Source organism: Gekko japonicus, unplaced genomic scaffold, assembly GCF_001447785.1.
Source record: "Gekko japonicus isolate JY-2015 unplaced genomic scaffold, Gekko_japonicus_V1.1 scaffold2506, whole genome shotgun sequence".
Taxonomy (NCBI): domain Eukaryota; kingdom Metazoa; phylum Chordata; class Lepidosauria; order Squamata; family Gekkonidae; genus Gekko; species Gekko japonicus.
Genome location: NW_015165897.1, coordinates 3,067 through 28,944, shown reverse-complemented (window position 1 = coordinate 28,944; position 25,878 = coordinate 3,067). Strand labels below are relative to the sequence as shown.

General features: G+C 44.8%; 1 protein-coding gene across 1 annotated transcript in view; it reads right to left on the bottom strand.

Moving 5' to 3' along the window:
• Window positions 1-9,716, bottom strand: part of EDA (ectodysplasin A) — a 49,879-nt gene extending 40,163 nt beyond the window's left edge. Inside the window, exons 1-2 of the mRNA XM_015411350.1 lie at window positions 9,602-9,716; window positions 7,111-7,140 (exon numbers count right to left, since the gene is read on the bottom strand). Of these exons, the coding sequence (XP_015266836.1) occupies window positions 7,111-7,140; window positions 9,602-9,716 (145 nt within the window). The remainder of the gene's footprint in view (window positions 1-7,110; window positions 7,141-9,601) is intronic.
• Between the last annotated feature and the right edge of the window lie 16,162 nt (window positions 9,717-25,878).

The window sequence follows — 25,878 nt, the reverse complement described above, 5'->3', positions numbered from 1 at the left end:
TCGGTAGTCAACTTGAGTGTTGATGTGGGCGGATGAAATGGGGCTCCTGCTAGGAGATTTACAGGATCTGTCCACCAAAGCAGAGAGCCCAAAACAGTCGGTGGGAAGACAATACGGAGGGATTGGGGTTGACTCTGTGGGTGAAACTTGCGGACAAACCAGAGCTGCAGAGGTCTCATGTGCAACCTGGCAAAGACAATGACATTGATGGTGGCCGCCATCAAACCCAGCAGCCGCTGGATTTGTTTTTTTTTATTTATTTTTATTTAACATTCGGCTTCTATACCGCTCAGACCCGAAGGTCTCAGAGCGGTTTACAATGGTGCTGCAAGCGCAGATCTTAGTCCTAATTCTATGGGCACATTATTGAGGGGTGGGGATGCCTACCAGCACCCGGGTGGGTTTGCTCTTCCTCTCGGCTTCTCTTGTCGGCAGTCAACTGGGTCAGGTGGCATCTGTGGGTGGTCCTTCCCGGCGTTTATCTTCCGGCGCACGGCCCGCGGTGGTCCTGGCTCAGTTCCGTCCGTCATCAGCTCCACTGCGCCTGCGCCGCCCGCGCCTCCGTGCGCTTCTCTGTTACTCTGCCTCCACCATCGTCGACGGACAGACGCCGGGAACTGGGTGCTGTTGTTGCCTTCGGCCACCAGGGATCGCCGTTTCCGCCATGCCACACCACTTGTTGCCGTCCTCGCCGTTACTGCTGTCGCCGCCGCCATTGCTGGTCTCCTTGCCGCGGCTGCTACCGCCGCCGCCGCCGAACTCCACCACGTCCTCGCATGGAGGAGGGTGCCCCCTACCCTTCTAAGGGTAGGTACCCATTTATCTACTGGTATTGTTATTTTAACTTTTGAACCGCTGGGTTGGCGGGAGCTAGGACTGAGGGCCGGGTGCTCACCCCGGTCGCGGTGGGTCTCGAACAGCCATAGGGCTGTTCGCTATGATTTTACAGGCAAGCGTTGTTATTGCTTGCGCCACCGCCCAGTCTTGTGGAATAGAGTCACTAGATCGACAATGTCCCTTGCTCTCTGGGGAGGGAGGAAGGCCTTGCAAATGACAGAGTCCAGGATAGCTCCTATAAACTGCACTCTTTTGGTGGGAAGGAGCATTGACTTTTGTAGGTTTACCTTGATGCCTAAGGATGTAAGGACGGTCAAGGTTAGGTCGACATGGGTGAGCAGGGATGCCTCTTAGTCTGCTACCAGTAACCAGTCATTTATATAGGGAAATATCTGGACTCCCCTTAGATGGAGGTATGCCACAACAACCACCATAACCTTCGTGAAGACCCGAGGGGCCATGGATAGTCAAAACGGAAGGGCTTTGAATTGGAAATGACAACTGCCCATCACAAAACGGAGGAAACCACAGTGGGCAGGGTGGATGGAGATGTGAAAGTAGGCATCCTTGAGGTCCAACATCACCACTCACGTCCCTGGATTTAGGAGTGGAAGACTGGACTGTAATGTTGTCATCTGGAACTCTTTGTATAGGATGAAAGAGTTCAGTTTCCTGAGGTCCAAGATGGGGCAGAGGCCTCTGTCCCATTTTGGTACCGTTAAATAATGAGAGCAGAAGCCCGTGAGATATTGGGCTACTGGTACCAGCTCTATAGCATCTTTGCTGAGAAGGGTTTGAACCTCTTCTAGGAGGGTGACTGAAGGTGGTGTGACGACGACGTGGATAGTGGAAGGGATTTGGGAAAACTCTACAAGGTATCCCGATTTGATTATTTACAGAACTCATAGGTCTGACGTAATAAGCTTCCAGATCAACAGGTGGGAAGACAAGCGCATAGGGGGCGTGGGAAGGAGGTAGGAGTCAAAGACTCTGTTTAGGATTCTTGGTCGTTTTGGGTCTAGATTGTGTAGATGAAAAGTTGAGTTTCCCTCCATAAGGATGAGACAAACGACTAGGGGACCTTTGCCAGTGTGGCTCAGAGGAAGATTTTGAAGAGGGTCTGCGGGACCATTGCTTGATCCAGGGTTTTCCCTTGTGAAGTTTTGCAGGAGGTGTAACCCCAAGGTTTGATGCTTTTGTCGAGCTCCTGAAGCACTGCATCCGTGGTGGAACTAAAAAGTCCATCACCCTCAAATAGAAGGTCCTCTACGACGGTTTTAGTGTCTGACTGTAAGGCAGAGGAACGTAGCCATGCATGCTGGCGTAAGGTGACTGAAGAACCGAGAGTCTTTGCAGCTATGTCCAATGAGTGTTTGGAGACACGAAGAAGAAGAAGAAGAAGAAGAAGAAGAAGAAGAAGAAGAAGAAGAAGAAGAAGAAGAAGAAGAAGAAGAAGAGATTGGATTTATACCCCGCCCTTCACTACCCAAAGGTGTCTCAGATCGGCTTACAAACTCCTTTCCCTTCCCCTCCCCACAACAGACACCTGTCAGGGTCAATAGCAAGCAGGTGCAAACATACTCTCCTGAAAAGGCTATGCTTTATTGGAATACTGGTCTGTTCCCAAGTGGTACAGGTACATTGTCAGGAATAACGTTTAGTGCAAGGGGCTCCATACATATACTCTGATGCTGCATCTAGCTAAGCAAATGAAATCCAAGCAAGCGCGCGGGAATTCTCCCAGTGGGATATTACATCATGAAAGGGAGACTTACCCCAATCCCTTGAGAGCAGAAATATTCACACCCGTATTGGAATTCAAGCCCTCCCTTCCCTTCAAGGTTATATTCATAACGCTGTCTGGCTGAGTCAGTTAGCACGGGGGGGGGGAAGAGCACCTCCCTTATGTTACCCACGGTAGCTAAGCAAAGCAAGTATGTGTGGCTGCACAAAAGTCAGGGACAAAAGAAAGCAAAGAAAGCATGGCAGCTAGCTGACAACACTGAGCAACACTCAAGGGCTGAGAGAGCTCTTGACAGAAACTTCTCTTTTTTCAAGAACAGTTCTTATCAGAACTATGGCTTGCCCAAGGTCATCCAGCCAGGTGTTAAGTGGAGGAGTGGGTAATCAAACCCGGTTCTCCCAGATTAGAGTTGCGCACTTAACCACTACAACAAACTGGCTTTGTTGATGTTGATGTTTTGCCAAAAGCATTCCTTCTGTCTGGATATGCCTGGCTTGATGACTACAGTCATCGGCGAGGGTCGAGATAAATTCTGACATTTGCTCCCAAAGGGCATACTGATGGCGTCCCATGCAAGCAGCACAGTTAGAGAATTTGATACCCATAGCTCCAGCAGTATAAACTTTTCTACCAAAAGAGTCAATTTTTCTTCTCGCCTTGTCTGGAGGGGTAGAGTGGCTACTCTTGCCCTTGGCAGATGAGGTAACCACTAATTAATTCATCTTTGGATGGATGATGACTACAGTCATCGGCGAGGGTCGAGATAAATTCTGACATTTGCTCCCAAAGGGCATACTGATGGCGTCCCATGAAAGCAGCACAGCTAGAGAATTTGATACCCATAGCTCCAGCAGTATAAACTTTTCTACCAAAAGAGTCAATTTTTCTTCTCGCCTTGTCTGGAGGGGTAGAGTGGCTACTCTTGCCCTTGGCAGATGAGGTAACCACTAATTAATTCATCTTTGGATGGATGAAGAGAAATTCTGCCCCCGATTCTTGAATCTTGTACATATGATCCAACCTCTTATTGGAAATCGATACGGACGACAGATGAGCCCAAGGGACTTTGTCTGTTTGCAAGAGGACTGAAGTCATGGGAAGGGCGACCAAGGGCGACATGTCCATCTGGACGATGTTGAAGACCGAATCTGTAACCGTCGGAAGAGGTTGGATGGTGAGCAGAGCTAATGTGTGTGCCATTCATTTGACAAAGTCCCTATAAGGCTTAACGTCCTCCAACGGCGAGATAGGAAGGTCGAACTCGACTTGCTGCATCGGGGACAGTTCTAATGGTGGGTGGGAACTCTCCTCATCCGAGTGAGAGCTGGGGGAACTGGAGCGAATTGAAGGTTCAGAGAACGACGTTTGAAGGATTGGCATCTCTGTCTGATCTATAGGAGGTTTCGGTGCTGACGACTGGGGACTGGAGCCTTTAGCGATTGGTCTCGATTGTGAAGGTCTAACCAACTCCGGTGCCAGGGAGGGATCTCGGTACCAAGAAAGCCTGGAAGACGACGATTGTCGATTCCACTCTATGGGGGGATGTGGAGGAAGCCATGGCATTGATCCTGAAAAAGGATAAGCTCCGTACAGGTATTGCCACTGGCGCTGGTCCCAGGTCACCCTGAAGAGGCATTGGAGATCGATCCCGATCATCGGAGATGAATGGAGGCGAAGGGACAACAGTGTGTGCCCTTCGATCTCGATGCAGGTTCTCAACTTCGGGGGATCGAGGAACCTGGATGGGGTGGAGCGAAGGTGACCGAAGTGCACCTTGTGGCTGCCCTCGGCTTGTAGAATCAAACAAAGCAGCTGCCAGAGAGCCTTTCTTGTGCTTCTTAAGCTTGAGAAGCCAAATGTTCTTGCCCTCCTTACGTTTCTTAGAAGGAGTATGGGCTTCAGACTGTTGTGCCTGAATTGGGTGCTCCGGCACTGATTTTATGGCATCAATGGAGGTTGATGTCGAAGACAGGGTGACTGTCGATTCCGATGCGGTCGTTGACATCGAGGCATGCCCGGACGTCTCCTGTGGTGAAGGCGCCACCGGCGAAAGCGTGACTTCCATCAGCGCCACCTGAAGTCTAGCTGCCTGATACTTCCTGGTCTGTTTGGATAACTTGGAACAATGGGCGCAAGAGTCTACTCGGTGCGTTTCCCCCAGGCATAAAAGGCAAAGGGAATGTCCATCTGGGGGGGGGGCGATCTTACTGCCACACTTCCAGAACCGTTTAAAGAAATCCCACCGAGCAGCCATAGGCCGGAGGGGGGGGAGTAGAGAAACAAAGTCCAAAGAACACTATCTAACTGAGTTACTTTCCTAACTAACGAATTCGAAGAAAATGAGGCCTGAAGGCCAAAAAGAAATAGTTTTACTGACCGAAGTGGAGAGAGTCCTACCAGCGCGGCGGTCAGAAGAGAACTGGCGGGATCGTCGTGCCCCTCCCGTCGTCATGTGCAGTGGAGCCCGGCATGTGACCAGGGAGCGGGCACGAAAATCCCTTTTGCTTTCCATTATACTGATCAGGGTCGGTGCAGGCGCACTATATCCCAGAGGTGTGATGCACAAAGACCACGAAGAAGATCCAGTGCTTCCTCCTCCTCATTCACAGCTGGAACACAGACTTGCACTTCAGATTCGTAAGTGATCTTCCATATTGGCCCAAGTCAATGCTTTAAAATGCATGAGATGAATTTTTGTTCCTGTTCATCAGGCAGCAGGAATATTTAAAACATTACAAAGAACTTCAGTCTCGGCAAGCCGCACTGTCTCCCAGTCTCGCTGTGGCCCACAGCCTTGCCAGCCTTCAGGTGGGGAGTGCAGTTCTCTTTGGATTATAATGCCAAATTATAAAGATGGAAGAAATGGCAGCTGAGGAGGGCAGACTGTATGGCCAAAAAATGTTTCACACAGTTTGTAAAAAACGGTTGCAAAAACAACGACAAGGAAGCAGAGTTCCCTGCTGGGCAACTCATTGCTGAGGCAACTGGTCCGGTTACCCCTTGCCTTGATCCACTTCCAGTCAGCTGCTTAATTTGGGTATTCAAACACACAACCCACAGATAAAACCCACATCTGGGCCTACCCTAACCAGTCATGTATAAATAATTGTAAACACATGCAACAAGTGTGGTGACCAATGAAATCTGCAAATACAGCAGATAGAGGGGCTGTGTCAGAAACACCATAGGCAAATTTGCCTAATTTTACACCTTCAAAGATCCTAAGATATGAAACTGTTACCTGACCTGGATGAAGATCCACTAAGCCTGACGCAGCCATCTGGGTGCCCCGGGAGGCTTACAAGTCAGGCATAGAGACTATGGCTGCCCTCTGCTGGGTGCCCTCAGGATCCGGTACCAGGCAACAATAATAGTCAGCCTGGTAACCTCAATCTGGATGCAAATGTAGACCCTAGTAGTGCCTTTCAAATGACATTGCCACACTTATTCTTTCATTCTTAGCCAAACTGAACAGTGTCAGCTACAAGGCATCTTCCTAATCTCCATAAAGTGGATTGCACAAGAATGTTGGGGATAAAGTAACACCCTGGTTTTTGCAGCCGTGGCTTCTCTCTCCATCTGAGAACATGCCTCTTCACATCTGAGCTGGCAGCCAGCCAAGCCTTCATCCACTCTTCCAATTCTCCTTGCCCTCAATGAGACACACTAAAATCTATAACCTTGAACCACATTCCAAAACTTACACATTTTCCCTACAGCATTTTATTACATTCTTTTGCTTGATATCATCTTCATCCTAGATTTACCACAGTATTGGATCAAGTGTGCACCTAAGACAGATGTGCACTGGGCCCTCCCTCTCCCCAGGAATCAAGGGGTAATACCTATTACAGCTGTTTTTTCTAATCCTGCCCTGGAGGCTTCTTCTGCTTTTAAATTAGCTGATACTTCAGGTGTAAAACAATTATATGTAATCCCAAAGCAGCACGTGCAAGCAGGGAGTTCCTCATGGGCATCTCATTTCCCATTCAACTGAAATTCCTCTTTGCAAAGCTGATAAAGCAAAAGAAAGATGACACTCTGTAACAACTACATTTAATTAGCAGGGCAGCCATTTGGGACACAAAAGAACACTCCCTCACTCCCTGCTGTTTTCCCAAGTCGGGAAGCATCACAAGGCACTCCACCGTGCCTTCTGCCCTTAACTTGAAGGCAGAGAGAGCCATGCATGAGGGCCACCTCAGCTCAATGGAGGAACCGTGCTGCTTTCCATGCTTTTTAGAAACTGACCACGTGAAAGGGAGTTGTGAACGGTGTCCAGAGAATTCAGACATTTGGGGAGACAGGGTGGCGCCAAGCAAGCGAGACGGGAAAGGAGACTATCCCTTCCAAGACTTTGTTGAAGGAGGTAAAGCAAATTAGTATCATAAGCGCAGTTTCTACAAGTCTATTGGATTTTCAGAAGGTTAGGACAGATTAGTTGCTTAGATGCCACAGTGGGGTTTCTCTGTATGCCTAGTGGCTCATACCTGCTGTTCAGAGAAAGTAGGAAGAAAAACCTAACTTACCTTTTTTCTTTTTAGATGAGGTACTTGTGCCTAAAAAAAAAAAAAAAAGAATTGGGAGATTTATACCCACCTAAAATTAAGTCTTACATCTACAAAGAACATCAAATGAATGGATGACAAATTTTCATGAACTTCAGCTTCATAGAAACGATTCCCCCCCACCAGAAATAGTGAAAGCCTTGTGCCGTTCAGTTCACTGGTTTAAAACCAACGGGAATAGAAAACTTTGGGTCTCACATCTATGGAATTCGCACTTATGAACAGTTAACAACCAAGGAAGTCAAAACCTTTTTCTCTTTTAGGGTTAGATGATAACCCTGGCCAAACAACGTGGTCAATACATTTGTTCTGCTCCTTTGGAAACATTTTAAACAAGTATTTTAATTTAAAAGATACACTTCAAAAATAAATGCTTTCAACATGTGGTTAAGTTTTCATGGCTTTTATCTTCTGATGATGACTCAATTTAAGTAAGAGTAAATTAAAGGAAATGGCCTTTAGTGGACCCAGACATTTAAAAAAAACAAAAAACCTCCAGTCACATTTGTTCCTGGAAATCTTTTGTATTAGTATGTCAGAGAGGAATTACATGAATAGGAGCTGCGGTGGCTCAAGTGGTCAAGACGCTGAACTGCAGGCTGTGGAAGGTCAGTAGTTTAGCAGTTTGAGACCCGAGTGTGCCGCATGATGGAGTGAGCTCCCGTCTCTAGTTCCAGCTCCTGCCGACCTAGCAGTTTGAAAGCAAGAAATTGCAAGTAGACGAATAGGTCCCACTTCGGTGGGAAGGTAACAGCGTTCCGTGCGCCTTGGTGTTTAGTCATGCCGGCCACATGACCACGGAAACGTCTTCAGACAGCGCTGGCTCTTCGGCTTTGAAATGGAGATGAGCACCGCAACCCTAGAGTCGGAATCGACTGGCTTTCGAGCAAGGAAACCTTTACCTTTTTAATTACATGAATATAGCTATTAATACAGATTTTAAAATTTAAAAATGGCTCTACAATGATTTTTTTTTTACTCTGTCTTGAGGTTTGGTCATCGCAAGGACAAAATTACAGTAGATCCAGTCACGGCCCAAGTGCTGAATCATTCTGATGGTAATTTTCCACTCAGCATATTCATGGGGCTGAAAAGTACTGATGAGAGTACAGAGCCCCGAGGAACTCCTTGTTCAGGTTTCTGAGGCAGATGATTCCAGATGTTCAAAGGAAACCCTCTGAATTTAATAAAAAAATTAAAACTACCAGAACCACCAGGAAGAAAGCTCCTCCCACTCCCATGCTTCCCCCCCCCCCAGTCATCATAGAGTGGTCAACAGAAGGGTTGTGATAGACTGTTACTTAGAAACAATATTTGATTTTTCTGGCCCAAAGTACCTCTACAGCTTTCAGATACATCTTGGGGCAGGGTTGCTTGAGCCTTGAAAAAGCCATTTTGTTTAGCGTATGTTACCATATTTTGTAATTGGCTTACTGATTGATTGTGTAGTTCGACTGTACTTGTAATCCACCTTGAGTCCCATTGATAAAGGCAGCGTGTACTACAATTATGCCATTCACTGGACAAGCCTGGTTCCCCCCCAGCCGAACATTCAAATGCCTTTCTAAAATGGAGAACCAATAATGTGGTCAGACTAATGGGCGTATACAAAAATAAGAGGCCTTTAGATAAGCAGGAATTAGAGACAAAGATCGAACGGCACTTGTCCTGGTTTGAATACCTTCAATTGCAGCACTTATTACAACAACAGTATATAGAAAGCTTACAGAGTTTGAGCACTTTCTGAGGAAAACACCATATTTGCACAACCTTCCAGAGAATACTATCACAGCTACCATGGATCTCTGTACACCAACATCCCACACAAAGATGGATTACAAGTCATAAGGAATATGATTTCTGACAACAACACAGCTGACTTTGCCCTCAAACTCTGCCATTTTGTTCTCACCCAGAACCCCTTCAGACCTGGTGACAACCTGTTCCTTCAGATCATGGCCCCACAGTATGCTAACATCTTTATGGTTGACTTGGAGTAACGCTTTCTAAACTCCCACCCACTCATACCTCTCTTATACTTGCATTACACTGATGACATTTTTATTGTCTGCACACATGGTAAAGAAGCCCTGGATGCATTCTGTTATGTCTTAAGTTAATAAAGCAATGTTTAGCTTAAGCATAAATTCCATTAAAAAAGCAGTGTTTGGATTGAAGATCTAACCAATCAGAGAAGCCTATGTTTTCGGCGGGAACCACTCTCATAGGTTCCAAGCCTGGTCATTCTATTGGTTGTTATCTATTGTTGGGTGTGGTTTACTCCTGTTCAAACTGTATATAAGTCAGCATTTTTGTCTTGTGTTGTTATGAGCTGAATAAACATGAATCACTTGTTTAAGAGCTGCCTCAACCTCTGTTCATAATACTGGTGACGAAGGTGGGATGAAGTGGGTAGGAAGCCCCACAGAACCATTCAAGCTGAATCACTAACTGGGCAAGGAATTGTCGCCTTGGCTCTGAGAGCGAGTCACAATGAACGACCAGGGAACAGTTGCCTTGGTCCCAAGTGACAACAGCGAACCAGTGCCACCACCGCAGAGTACCATGGCTACTCTGAACCAGTTCGAGCCGTTCGATGCAAGTACCGAGGACTGGGACACTGTCATCTCCCAGTTTGAGTTCTATGCCACTACATCAAAGATTACGGACCCAGCAGTCAAAAAGGTCACTTTCCTCAGTGTCTGTGGAAAGAACATTTTTGACATAGCCCGGACACTAGTGGCACCTGCAGAACTATCAGCAACCTCAGTAGCTGAAATCACTAAGCAGCTACAAGACCATTTCACACTTCAACTGTCAGAGATCGCTTGCCACCATGCCTTCCACAAGCGTGACCGGGCCAAGGGTGAGTCCATCACAGAATACGTGGCAGTGCTCCGGAAAACGGCGAGGCAATGCAAGTTCACCGACCTGAGTGACCGACTCCGCGACAGGCTAGTTTGCGGCCTACGGGATGAGAAGCTATAATGACGACTGTTTGCCAAGAAAGAGCTCACGTTCCAGGTCGTGTATGAGGAAGCTGTCGCTGCCGAAGCTGCTGAGCAGTCCACCAGAGAGGTATGGCAATCCAAATCACCCGCCGAGTCTCGCCGCACTCTGCCGGTGCACCATGACAGCGTGGATGACACTGACAGTGAAGATGACGGCGTTTATCGAATGGGAGCCGATCGCAGCCTAAAGTACCACCGGCTGGCCACAACAAAATTTAACTGTGCTAGTTGCGGGGGTGAGCACAAGTGTCGAAATTGCAGGTTCCGAGAGGCCCAATGCCATGAATGTGGGAAAACGGGTCACATCGCCAGAGTATGCCGCTCGACAGCCAACAAGAAGTCACCACGCACTTCTCCCAGCAGGGTCCACCCTCAGACCAAGACCACGCCCAGAAGGGCAGAGTGTCACACAACTTACCACAGACTGCATCACTCATCCGTGGAGCGGACTCAAGTGAGAACCAAGGGCAGGATTCGAGTGATGGCCATGCTGAACAACATCTCCGCCCAAACGCTCTGCCGCATGTTCCCCCGCTGGAGCAGAAGCCACCTTGAACCCAGCGATCTTCACCTGGTCGATTTCCAGAGGCAACGGATCCAGGTTGCGGTGATCGGCACCTTCATGGTGAAGTTCAAGAGTTTTTATGGTCCACTCAAAGCCGTAGTTGTTGAGGGACACCGTGGCAGTCTGCTTGGCCTAGACTGGGTTGATGCTTTGGGCATTTGTGTTGTGGGGGTGCAACATGTATCCCAGGACAATTTAGACTCTGTCTGCAAGGACTTCCCAGCCGTGTTTGACAGGTTGCTGGGAAAGTACACGGGGTCCTCCCGTCTCCTTCTAACTCAACCCGAATGTTATGCCGGTGCGGCTGAAGGCCCGAAGGGTGGCGTTCTCCATGAGACCCGAATTGATGAGGAGCTGCACAAGGGGTGTTGGAGCCCGTCTCACACGCCAGGTGGGAGACGCCAATCGTGACCCCTATCAAGCCCAATGGATCGGTGCGCATTTGTGCAGACTATAAATGCACAATCAATCGGGCATTGTTGTTATCTATTGTTGGGTGTGGTTTACTCCTGTTCAAATTGTATATAAGTCAGCCTGGTTCTATGCATTTTTGTCTTGTGTTGTTATGAGCTGAATAAACATGAATAACTTGTTTAAGAGCTGCCTCGACCTCTGTTCATAATACATTCCACCAGGCATTCAATGATTTTCACCCCACCATCAACCTGACAATGAATCAATCCATGCAAGAAATACATTTTCTCGACACTACTGTAAAAGTACACAATGAACACATAGACACCACCTTATACTGGAAACCTACTGACTGGCAAATATACCCACATGCCTCCAGCTACCATCCTAAACATACCAAATGACCCATTGTATACAGCCAGACTCTGCACTACAGCCGCATCTGCTCCAATCCTACAGACAGAGAGTCTTACCTGAGGGATCTACAACAAACCTTTTTGGAACTAAGGTATCCACCTGATGAAGTCAGTAAACAAATTAACAAAGCTAGAATGATATGCAGAGAAAACCTGTTACAAGACAGGCCCAAAAGAGACAATAATAGAACACCACTAGTGGTCACATACAGCTCTCAACTCAAAACAGTTCAACAGTCAATGACTTACAACCTCTACTGGATAATGACAGTTCTCTTTCACAAGTACGGGGGGGGGGCATTTTCTTGCACACAGACAGCCCTCTTGTCTCAAACAACTCCTCACCCACAATAATGCAGCATCTGATTTGAACATGGACACCAGATGCCAACTTTGCTGCCACATACACTCAGACAGTCATTGGACCTAAGAACATCAACTACACCATCAGAAGCTCATTCACTTGCTCATCTTCTAATATTGGTTCTCTACCCAGGACAAACCCTACGCCAGAGGATAAATGGGCACAAATCTGACATCTGGAATCACAAGACTGAGACACCTGTAGGAGAACACTTCAACCTTCCGGGACATTCAATGAATGACCTCAAAGTAGCTGTTTTATTACAAAGGAACTTCAGGAACAGAATGGAAAGGGAGATTGCTGAATGACAAGTTATTACAACACTTGGAACAGAAACCTCCCCAGGACTCAACAGGGATATTATCTCATTACACATGCTTACTCATTCAGTCCTCACATATGTATTCTCAGCAAGAAGAACTATATTTCCTCTGTATTTTAGTGTATTTTCCCCCAAATAGTATATTAGAATACTGAATGTAATGCAAGGAATATTGGAATGCTTTGCTGACAAGCCACTACACCCATTTTTTTTTAAAAAAAATGCTGTTAAGTTACCTCCACTCCTGAGAGGAGATGAATGGTGATTCTCAGTTTACTTCCCACAATTAGAAAAAATGCCTTTACACACTTATTCCTATTTTGGCATATTTATTGCTTTGGTGTCCTCCCCCCCCTTAATTAAATCAAAACAACTGTTGACCGTATAACCTTAGCTTGTTATTTAGTTTTGTTTTTGCATCACTTAAAACATCTTCATCATGTTACATGTTAATTTGCTGTTCAGCCTCTGTCTATAAGTTTGAGCCGTACCTCCCCCATCCCAGTGCATTTGAGAAAGTGTGCCTTGCACACGGAAGCTCATACCTTGAATAAACCTTTGTTGGTCTTCAAGGTGCCTGACTGGACTCTCAATTTGTTCTTTTGATCTTCCTAAGGGCATTCTATCAAAAATTCATAACATTCTAACATCCACATTGTCAACTTCCTAAGGGCATTCTATCAAAAATTCATAACATTCTAACATCCACATTGTCAACTTTGCCACCCAAATATGTTGACCAATGGAAAAAAGAAAACATCATACCTCCGTCTGAGGATAGCTGTCAGGATCGGATCTCTGATAGCCATGCTCCTTGGTTGATCAGGGGGTCAGACTACATGCACACTGGTGTTCTGATGTACATAGCTTGTTTGCTTGTTAACTGTCTCTGCATTCTTATCTCTGTGTTCTCATCCCTGCTTATAGTTCCCATACTCCATGTAACACCTGCTAGCAATGTATTAACTGGTTCACACAGATCCTCCTCTGACATTCTCAGGATGTGGGGGACGGTTGAGACATGCCTGATTGTGTATTGTAGATAGAGTGCTTTGAAACTCTGTATAAGGGTCTTCCTACACGGAGGCCAGGAGATTGTTCGCGTTTCTAATTTCTCATGGCCTTGTAGGAAGTATTTCAGATAAACATTCACACCATTATAATTCGTACTTTGTTAACCTGTCTCTATCACATGTAACCATGACGTATGAATGTGGGCTGAACCAAAGTTTTCGTAGTTCATGCTTTTGGATTATGCTTTTGCAGTTCTGTCAAAGAGTTTGATTCACCTGCAGCTCTTCTGATTTCTACAATAAAATCCATAAACGGATTTATTGCGTCTGAGAGTTACTGTAGAGTCTCACAATAGCTGTGAATCCATTTGTTACTCTCCCAGCATCTGCTCCACCAACTTGTCCATTAAAGCTATGTCATTTAAGATAATTGCAAGATAGCACTATTCTCCCGTAAAACATAATAAGATAACTCCTGACAACTGGAAATGCTGTGGGGGTGTCAGTAATTATAGCCATTGTTGGTGTGACTGTCCCCTCTTATAGGGGTTCTAGTGGCAAGTCCGCAACAATATTTAACAAGATAACTAAGGAAACCATCCCTTTCACAGCTGATAGATTGGTTGTAAAATCTCAGGTCATCACAAACCATCACAAACCATTAATAACTAAGCTTTGTGCAGCGGTGAAATATTCACAGGTGAAATATTCAAAGCCAGATCACCACTTTTGTCTCAACCTGGTTTCCGATAATTATGCATTTTTCACATACTGTCCTTTTCTCATATCTTCCTTCTCTAGTAGATCCTGTACTACAGATAGACCCAATTCATGCGGCTTGTTCTTCTCTGTGGTTTCTTACTGTTAAATTATACCCACTATCATAAATACTTTTTTTATCCTTAGTTTTGGACGTAGCTCTGTTGCAATCATTTTAAAGTATTAACTAAGGCCTGGCGTGATCTGGTCCATGGGGTCGTGAAGAGTCGGAGTCAACTGTGTGACTGAACAACAACAACTGTTGCAATCATTTTAAAGTATTAACTACATATAGGTTTGTTGACTCCAACGTTAGTTTAGCACTATTTTCAATGCTATGTTCTTTATACAATCTATCTTATGTTGTAGTAGTATTTTTAACTGTTTAATAAAAAAACTTAAAAAAGAGAAAGAGCTTCATGACTATAAATGAAAATAAAAAAAATGTTGTTCTTGATTGGAGAGACTATTGGCAAAGAACTGGACAAACAGTCATGATTAATACCCAAAGTGCATGTGCATTTCCAAGCATTTGTAAAAGATCTGAATTGCAGGGAGGGCATTTTCTTAAATTTTGGGAAGAGCCACAGCCAGTTCAGGATTCTATTTAGTCTTAATTTTAGTTTTAGTCTTAATTTTATAGCTATTTTATCTATTTTATCAGTATTTTATCATTATTTTAACAGCATATAATTTACATTCTACTCACCATTAGGGATTACCTCAGTGGGTATTAATCTGGGGGGGGGGTGTTATTAAAGCCATATTTTAACTAAATACCAGCCTGCATTTGACAAGCCCTATTAATTTTAAGTCCTTTATTGTATTTTATTTATTTATTTAAATTAATTGGTTTTATATAAACTAGTCCCTGGGGATAGATGAGTAATAATGGGGGGGGGGATAGATCTGTTCCACAGGAGCAGGAAGTGCCGGTTGCAAAGCAGAGTAAAACAGAGGAGCCTTTTCTGCAGCTTTCACCAACTGTGCTCACCAATAGGTTTGCCCCTTTACTAAATGATGTGCCAGCTCCATCTAGTTTTGAGGATTCTATACCGGCCCCCTCCCAGAACCCCCTATTTACCTGAAAGCTTTTGACAAATTATTAAAGCATAAATCATGTTCCAGTGTCCACCGCTACCCCAGCCAGGACTGGAGCAGCTTCTGGCATCCATCACTGCAGCAGGACCCCAAAAGGCTCCTAGCATCCACTGTGGCAGGGCCTGGAGTGGCTACTGGTGTCTGCCACTGCCGCTGCAGAACCTGAAGCAGCTCCTGGCATCTGCTACCCCTGCAGGTGGGCCCGGAGTGGCTCCCAGCAACTGCTGCCGGTAACGACTCCCTTGTAATTTCCACCCATTAGTTCTAGTCTTGCAATCCGGAGCAAGAGAGAATAGATCTGCTCCATCTTCTATGTGACAGCCCTTCAAATACTTGAAGACTGCAATCATGTCCCCTCTAAGCCTTCTCTTTCCCAGGCTAAACATACACAACTCTTTCAGCCTTTCCTCATAAGACTTGGATTCAAACCCTCTCACCATCCTGGTTGCCCTCTTCTGGACACGCTCGAGCTTGTCAACATCCTTCCTCAAATGTGGTGCCCAAACCTGGACACAGGACTCCAGGTGAGGCCTGACCATAGCAGAATAGAGCGGAACTACCACCTCCCTTGATCTGGACACAATGCTTCTGTTAATGCATCCTAAGATTGCATTCGCTTTCTTTACAGCTACATCGCACTGCAGGCTCATGTTTAGCTTGTTGATAGTCACCCTCTCCACACTTGGAGAGGATGAGAAAGAGCTGGTGCTTGTAAAGGGTTTGGAGCAACTCCCTGACCGACTTTACATGCGAGTCTTTATCTTTTGAATAAAGTAGAATACACTAATCCAGATACACTAGCGCCCCCTTGAATAAATGTTTGAGCAACACTTCATTGATTAAGTTCATAAAAACCCTGGGAGCGCCCACTAACCCAAATGGCATCACCGGGTATTGGAACTGTCCCAACGGGGTATTGAAAGCCATTTTATGTTCTTGTTCTTTGTTCTTTAACCTTTATTGCCATAAAAATACCTTAAAAGAGGATAACTATAAAAAAGGAAATATAGATTTAAAACCATATAGAGCCATACATATAGAGCCGAGCATTTTACTGACTACATAATATTGCATAGTATTGCATAAAACAATTACTCATTGGTAGTTTTCCTGGCGTAGCTTTATCGCTGATTATAAAAACATGGCTATGTTAACTGATATTCCGGAACAAAGTCATTTAGAAGACGGTGCACTTTTAAAGCATCAGGAAGGTTTGTCATGTTGGCTAAAATAGGATTTAAATATCTAGAACGTAAATCCACATAAAACTGACAATGCAAACAAATATGTGAAACAGTTTCAATGCATCCAGAGCTGCCATTCGGCACTCTGCCCCCACCGGCATCCCTGGGTCAACAGCCGCCAGCCACCCTCACAGGAGCCCATGGCTGGTACAGTCACAAGAGGTGTCCACCCAGTGCTGTGTGAACTGCACTGGCTGCCTGTTGAATTCTGGATCCGTTTCAAGGTGCTGGTGCTTATCTTTAAAGCCCTATACAGCCAGGGGTCACCATATCTTCGAGACCACCACTCCCCGTATGAGCCCCATAGGGCACTGAGGTCCACCAATCAACATCTTTTGGTGGTCCCCGGACCCAGGGACATCCGATTAGCCTTGACCAGGGCCAGGGCTTTTTTTGGCCCCCACGTGGTGGAATGAGCTCCCGTATGAGATCAGGGCACTGCAGGACTTGTTGCAGTTCCACAGGGCCTGCAAGATGGAGCTCTTCCACTGGGCATTTGGTTGAGGTGGTGGGCATCCCCCTCCCTCCTTCAGATTTTGGCTAATCATCCACTAGTGGCCTGGATCTGGTTAGACATCTGATTTGACACCTGGATTTGATTTGACATCTGATCTCTCAATTTTTACACAGTATTTTATGGTCTTATTCTGTGTAAACTGTCATTTTAACATCATTTTAATTGTATTATGTTAATTGATGTAAACCACCCTGAGCCCATTCATGGGGAGGGCAGTATATAAATCAAATAAATAAATAAATAATGACCTTCAACTGATTTTTTTAAAGGCTCTGTTGGTGGGGGGGAGGCCATGGCAGGGATGGGGCCAGAGGAAATCACGGCCACGTGGGGGCATGAAAAGCTCAATGTGCCCCACCCACACAGCAGCCATTCGGGCTTCAACACAATCTGTTTCAAAGCCTGGGGGGGAAGTCACAGAGACGTCTCCAGGCAACAACGGACAGATGGAAGGCAGAAGGGGCTGGGGTGTGCATGGCTGAGCACTTGAGGAGGATCTTCTGTGAAGACAGTTTGACCTCCTCTTGGAAGAACTCCCTGCACAGGAGAGAGAGGTGGGGGTGCATTTAATGAAGCAGAATGTGCTTGGGGCGGGGGGGGGCATATGAGCTTCCCAGAATCGGTAGTTTCCCTAATTCAGCCAGCTGTGCAACATTAGATTTCAAGACACCTGCTCAGATTTCAAAGCCCCCCTTGAAATGTAGCTATAACCCATTACATTCCACTATTGCCTATTCTAAAGTTTGGTACAATCTTCTTCCCATTACAGTTTCTGGAGAACTAATAAAATAACCTATTTCAATCAACAAGTTTCACTTTTCATAACCCCTGACACATGAACAGCACCCATCTTCTAAAACCTATCAAATGTTTCCTCTGACATCATCCACCCCCAATGTGCTAAGTACATATGTGCTTAAGTGCTTTGTTGTATCACAGCCAAGGGTGTTTCAGTAAGCTGATAACAGGGCTGCATCAAAACAAGGAAATGTGGGTAATGCCTGGAAGTCCCATTCAGGGGGCCATGTCTGAAGTACTTCAGATTTATTTCTTGCACCATTTCTGTCTAGCTTTTCTGAACACAATGGCCTAGGAACACAATGAAACCTATGGGTGTGGGAATTTCCTGCTATTCAGAGATAAAAAGTCCTTCTCTGCAGGTTGCACCAAAGTCCCTAAGGAGACTGCAGAGTGGCTACGGCTCCACTTAGCAGGGGCAGATATTGTACTAAAAGAGGAACCAATACTCTGAAAGAGACGAAAGGGGACAGGGATTTTCCCCTCCAAATACCATCAAGAATACCATCAAGTGTGGCATCTCTGTCAATCCAGACCTTCAAGTCACAAGAGCTTATTTCGTACTATTTCACACCATTAGAACTGTAAACAATGTGAAAGTCCAAATGTTGATGGTGAGCCAAACACATTTGAAAGGGATGGGCCCAAATACCTTCCAGGACCAGCGAGGGAGTGAGAAGCACATGGGCAATGAGTGTTCACGAGCTCTCTTACAAGGCATACATCTGTGCCAAACACACCAAAAGGAAACTTACAAGTGACTCTCACCACGTCTCTGGCTGCCCCCCCCCCAAATCTGTTATGTAGAATGCTTCCCTCAATATTAGCAGCCACAGAAGCTTCTCAGTCTTTAGAGTCTGCATGTGCCCATTCCCAGCAAAATGGGAAAATCACATGCTCCCACCGAAGCTCATAGTAGGCGTTAACAAACTGCCATCTTCTCTCAAATCTCTGTTCTTTAATCTGTCATAATGCATCATAGTAACTCCTGACTTTTATTAGTTTTTAAAGAGCAAATCCAAATATGGTGGGTGCCCTTTCAAAGGGAAGTTGCTGAATTCTACTTACCTACTAAATACTCCAGGCATGTACAAAACCCTTCCCCCCGGTATTTTTTGGGTTTGGGTATATTGAACCTGAAAAATATTGGTATTTCCCGATATCCCTGAATCCCAATACTGATATGGTATTGGGATTCGGTAAATATCAAGGAAAGCTGATTTTTTTTTTTTTTTGCCCTATGGGCACTATTATAGTCAATGATCTCCATAGTGAAGAATCGACCTGGGGGTATCTGGGGCTCTAGGGGGCTGTTTATTTAGGCAGAAACACCAAATTTGAAGCACAGCTGCTGATGCCTCTCATCAAAGAACCTCCCCCAAGTTTAAAAAAGATTGGACCAGGGGGGTCCAATTCTATGGGCCCCCAAAGAAGGTGCCCCCATCCTCCATTGCTTTCAATGGAGGGAAAAAGGTGTTTAAAGGGATCATGGTCCCTTTAAATACCTCCTGCAAGCCGTGCAACTCTGTGGCAAGAATCTGAAATCATTTAAAAGGCTCACATTCCCTTTAAACGATTTATCCAAATGGTAAGTTCAATAGCCCTGAGAACCGAAGTTGAGGAGATGTCTTACAAAGCAAAGGCCTGGGGAAGAGCATTCAATTTGAAAATTAGGACTCTAAAATCAAACCCATATTTAAACATCCTTGGACTAGTTAAGCTGGACTGCCACACAAGTGACAGGGACAGATTACTGGACTGTAAATTATTATGGCTGGGCCTGGTGTGACAGAAGTCACGAGTAGACAAGAACTGTCACAGCTCATTAGAGATGTTTGAGAGACTTTGACTACGAGAGCACATCGATTTTTTATTTGTTACATTTATACCCTGCCCTCCCTGCCAAACCTGCAGAGTGTGCTCAACCTTTCCAGTAGGCATTCAGCCTCCAGCAACAATGCCAAACTACTTATCTGAGATAATTCAAATCAAATCAAATCAAAGTATCGAGAAGGGCATGCTAGCATGCCTGGATGCCCTACCTTCAGCTGTGATGTTAGGAAGATTCAATGGGATTTCATACTCAGATCGCAGCAGAAGTAAAATTGACTCTGGATCATATTTTGCTTGATTGTCCCAAATTTTCAACTCTAAGAGATGAACTGATCTCCCCTTCAGTTAATCAGGATTTCTTTTCTCCAGTAGCAAAATCATCCTGGTTACTTAGAGATAAAGACAAACAAAGTACTCTGCATGTGGCAAAACTTCTAACAGCTGTTGTCAAATCACATGGCAACTTTTGTAGTAGCAACCCTTAAAGTCTTCCATGTTTTCCTGTGGAATGAAGTTTATTGACGGATGAGGGTTTGCTGTTTATGACTTCAGTTGCAAAAACAGTAAAGACAATGTGGTGAGTTCACCTGGAAGGTGTTTAAAGGGACTGCAAGCACTTTAAATACCTTCTGGGTGACCTTGATGCAAAGTTGCACGGCTTGGAGAAAGTATTTAAAGGGACAGTAATCCCTTTAACTGCCCTTTAAATTAGGCTACCTGCCGACCCCAAAAATCCTGAATATTTTTTGGGATTTTGGGGGCCTGGCCATTTTGGATAGCCAAGATTGAGCCCCATTTGGTACCTGGCCTTAAAAATACCTGGAAAATAACGGTAAGGTATTTTTGGGGTATTTTTTCAGCTCAGTTTATGACAAATGCACACTCCTAAAATATTCTTAATGCAGCTGTGATGGACTGTCAAGAGTTAATGCCCAAGAGAGTCTGAAAACCTTAGAGTGGCAGGCTGTTCAAATGGAATTCTGTGGAGTCAGTTAAAAATGACAGTTGGGAGCTGACAGTTGAAGAAGAATCAGTTAAGTACTGACTGTGGACTTTTAAAGGAAGTAAAAAGGAGTGAGAGGATCAGAGAAGATCCCCATTCAAGCCAAAAAGGAAAATTGCTTCTAATTAAGAGAGCCTGCTTTGGCGGGGAGGGTAGGATATATACTGAACAAATAAAATAAACTAATCCCTGCCCAATGAAAAGGAAGATAGCTCTTAAAAGAGGAGTGATCCTGGTCTGTGTATATAGAACAATTTTGGACATTTGGTTGTATGTTCTTGCCTTTAAGAGTCAGTGAAACTTAAAAACCTATGCTTGAGTGTTTAAGCAGAAACGGAAAAGAAAGCCTCTCTCCTCAAAGTTTTAAAAGACTTTTTTGAACCGCAGAAACAGTTGTTGGCAACAAATTATCTGGAGTTAGTGTGACTACAGTTACCTCAGTTTTATTATTGCTTCACCTCATACATCCTAACCCTGATTCCACCTGACTTTTTCTCTTGTAAGTTAAATATAACACTTTGTTTATTTTGAACTTTCACAACCCCCATATTATTTAATGGAGTTTAGGATTGCAGCCCTAATCATATAGCTGCAAAGCAGATACTTGGTAGATACTGAAAAACATTTGGAACTCGTTTGTTATGAGGGCCAGATCTGACATAAATGTCACTTTGTCAGTCCGGGGCATGCATGCCATAAAATGTAATGCCAGTTGCAGGAGTTATAAATTTTATAAAGGATGCAGGCAAACCCAATTAACAATATTATTTTGTACTCAAAATACACACATGCTTAAAATGTTAGCACCCTTAAAGTATTTCTTTAAAGTATCTCCGATGCCCACCCTCCCGGTTTCACCATCCGTTACACATTAGCACTGGGATAGGCAGGGCTGGTGCTACCATTAGGCCAACTAGGCGATTGCCTAGGGCGCAGACCTCAGAGAAGCACAGCCCACCTCCAAGCCCAGCAGCAGCTCCTCCAGCATGGCATGGCACAGTGAGGCCCCTTCCACTGCTGCCCCCTGCCCATCCCCAGCAGCACCAGCAGCGCCAGTAGCCGGCCAGCCATGCCGCTCATCTCCCTGCTGTGCTCGCCGGGTGAAGTTACTGGCATCCCGCAACAGCTTATGTGAGCTGCTGGCATTAAAGATGTTTGGAGGCAGACTGATCGCCCAACAACAGATAGAGCTGGGTGTCATCCGCATACTGGTGACATCCCAGTGCATGCCTCCGGGCAATCTGGGCAAGGGGGCGCATATAGATGTTAAAGAGCCTCAGGGACAACACAGCACCTTGAGGCACTCCACACTCAAGTGGGTGCCTCTGGGATAGTTGACCCCCTAGTGCAACCCTTTGTCTTGGAGAAAGGAGACAAGCCACTGCAAGGCCAGCCCCTGAATCCTGGTGTTGGCGAGGTGGTGGATCAGTAGCTGATGGTCGACCATGTCAAACGCTGTCAACAGTTCTAACAACAGCAGCACTGCCAATCCGCCTCAATCTAGATGCCTTCCGAGGTCATCCATGAGGGCCACCAGTGCCGTCTCTGTCCCATGTCCCGGGCAAAAGCAAGACTGGAAGGGATCTAAGATGGAAGTGTCATCCAAGAAGCCCTGTAACTGTGTGGCCACTGCCCTCTCTATTATCTTGCCCAAATAGGGCAAGTTGGAGATCATTCTGTATCCTGTCTTCTACCGTATTTGCTACCCCTTCCAATTTAGTGTCATCTGCAAATTTAATAAGCATTCCCTCTATTCCTTTATCAAAATCACTGATAAAGATGTTGAACAAAACAGGTCCCAGGACAGATCCTTGAGGAACTCCACTTGTCACTCCTTTCCTCCCCATTAACAAGCACTCTTTGGGTGCAATCTGTCAACCAGTTACAGATCCACCTAACAGTGATAAGATCCAAACCACATTTTACCAACTTGCCAACAAGAATATTAGGTGGAACCTCATCAGAAGCCTTACTGCAATCAAGATAAACTATGTCCACAGCATTCCCCTGATCCAGCAAGGTAGTAACTTTCTCAAAAAAAGAGATAGGTTAGTCTGACATGACTTGTTCTTTAGATAAACACTTTCCTACTGAAGACCAAACGCGTTTCGGCCCCTAAGGGCCTTCCTCAGTGGTCACAATTATCAATATAGTATAGACACACATTCATAGACCTGTATACAAGATATTTAGTGCTCATATATTTAAACCAGATGTTGTTTCCTGAGATTATAAAAATAAAAATAGGGGGGGGAAGAAGAGAAACTTCATTATTTACTTACAAATGTATATAAAATCATTATTGATGGAAAAATGATTCTTTCAAAGATAAAATTACCTTGTATATTTGTAACTGTATTACTGGTATTAGTGATGGGTCATAGGTATAGCCATATCAATTCCACCAATTATTCTAAATTAAAAAGAAATGAAATTGTGAAATGTTTGTAGTAAATCCAATTGTATAATAAATTTAACCCCAAATTAAAATAAAATAATTGAATTGGCGAACAAACCTGGTAAAAGAGATTTCATAGGTCTGAATTTGTGTCCCACCATCAAGGTAAAGATTCTGTTACTAGCTGCTGTAATGGCTTCCATATATAGTGAACCTGGGGTGACCTTGATGGAGGGACATTGGGCTGTGAGAGTTGGACTATAAGGAAGGCCGAGCGCCGAAGAATAGATTCTTTTGAACTATGGTGCTGGAGGAGACTCTTGAGAGTCCCTTGGACTGCAAGAAGAACAAATCAGTCAATCCTCAAAGAAATCAACCCTGACTGTTCCCTGGAAGGCCAGATAATGAAACTGAAGCTCAAATACTTTGGCCACCAAATGAGAAGGGAGCACTCACTGGAGAAGACCCTGATGCTGGGAAAGATTGAAGGTCAAAGAAGACGGGGACGGCAAAGGATGAGATGGTTAGACAGTGTCATAGATGCAACGAACATAAAATTGAGCAAACTTCAGAGGACGGTGGAAGACAGGAAGGCCTGACGTGATCTGGTTCATGGGGTTGCAAAGAGTCGGACTCGACTGTGCGACTGAACAACAACAACGTGTAGAAGATGGAGCAGATCTATTCTCTCTTGCTCCGGATTGCAAGACTAGATCTAATGGTGGAAATTACAAGGGAGTCGTTACCAGCTAAGTATCAGGAGAAACTTCCTAACCGTAAGAGTGGTTGAGCAGTGCAACAGTCTGCCTCGGGAGGTGGTGGATGCGCCTTTGCTGGCTGTTTTCAAGTGGAGGCTGGACGACCATCTTTCAGGTATGTTGTAGGTATGTAGGGCTATCTTTCAGCTATGCTCCTGCAGAGTGCAGGGGGTTGGACTAGATGACCTGCAAGGTCCCTTCCAACTCTTAACATTCTATGATTCTATGAAACCTAATACACCTGTGAAGACTGAACAGAAGTTTACCATGAAAGTCTCCTCCCCCTCCGTTATTCCATTTGTGATAAAATAAAATGCATAATGACTTTATGTTCTTCTGTTTTCTACTATTTCCCACAAGAAATTTGCTCATGGACTAGTTTTCACAGCAAAATATCTTCATAAACAGCTTTTTTGATACAATATTATTGACAAATAGCTGACCACTGCAATTTGGCAAGAAAGAGAAAAATCCAGTATTAGAGATAGTAAAATAAAATACAGACTACCTGAGTGAGAGTAAATGCATCAAGAGAAGTAATTAACTTGCATCTCTTAATGTGAAACTAAATGAAAAAAGCAGTGGAGGAAAACATATATACCAGATATCTGAGAAAAAAGCATATTTGGCCCCTTTGAGGCATGATCCTTCAAGCGTGTAATGTAGATTTGTCTTTGTAACAGGCCAATTCCAAAGCAATTAACTTGGAAAATAATATGTGTCTTGCAGATATGTTTTTGTTGTGTAAGGTAGCACCTGTGGCACAGTCAGTAGAAGACATGAGTAAAACATCTCCTGCTTCAGAGAACACGTTCTGGCTTTAAGCTCATGCAAAATTCTGCTCTGCTGGAAGCATTCCCAAGACACAGCAGAGAAAAAACAAGTGGTGATGCAAGACATGTATCATATTCGGCACCTTTTCACCTGTGCAAATTAACATTTCACATTTCTTCATTAACTGTACTTTCTGCATAACATATCTATCAAGATTCATTATGTTAACTTTTAAAGATTCTGTGTTCGATAGCTTCAGCAGACCTGTATCCAACAGGTCAGGTAGGTTATCTGCTGGTGCGTTAGGCAGTTGGCACACCAGCCAGATAGCCAAACTCTCCTCAGCATCCCCATGCCAGGCCAACACATTAAGTACTGGTAATTTTTGGTGCAGGGAGTGCCCTTAAAGAAAAACATTCTTGGATAAGCAATGCCACACATCCCTGCCCATTTGTCTGGGACTGATGAAGGACCAAGAATCCAGGTGGGACAACTTGGTTCAGGGTGACAGTCTCACCCTCCCTCACCCAGGTCTTGGTCACACAAGCCAGATCTTTTTGCTCTATGAGATAATCTCAGAGGACAGAGATCTTATTACTGATAGACCTGGCTCTGAACAGCACAAGTGACGGAGATGGATATTGGCTCCTAGCCCCACTACCAACATTTCTCAGGATCGGATGCAAGTGGAAAGGCATCCGAGCATTACCATATCTCCAACTCCTTCCTCTCCACTTAGAGGAGTTCCACCTGGGCCCACTCCTATATCTCCCCTGCCCCTCTACTACTGGTACCCTCAGCCCCTGTATGGCCTCCTATCAGGAAGTTCTTCCAAATGTTTAGCTGAAAATTCTTTTGATTTAATTTCAACCTGTTGGTTGTGGTCCAACCTTCTGAGGCAACAGAAAACAACTCCATACCATCCTCTATATGACAGCCCTTCAAATACTTGAAGATGGTTATCATATCACCTCTCAATCGTCTCCTCTCCAGGCTAAACATACCCAGAGCTCCTTCAACCTTTCCTCATAGGACTTGGTCTCCAGATCCCTCACCATCTTCATTGCCCTTTTCTGGATACATTCCAGCTTGTCTATATCCTTCTTAAACTGTGGTGCCCAAAACTGAACACAGTACTCTAGGGGAGGTCTAACCAGAGCAGAGTAAAGCAATACCATCACTTCATGTGATCTGGACACTATACTTCTGTTGATACAGCCCAAAATAACATTTGCTTTTTTGGCTACTGTATCACACTGCTGATTCATGTTCAATCTACTAAGACCCCTAGATCCTTTTTGCACATGCTACTGCCAAGACAAGTCTCCCCCATCCTATCATTATGCATTTGATTTTTCCTACCTAAATGGAGAACTTTACATTTATTCCCACTGAAATTCATATTATTTGTTTTAGCCCAGTTTTCCAGCCTCTCAAGA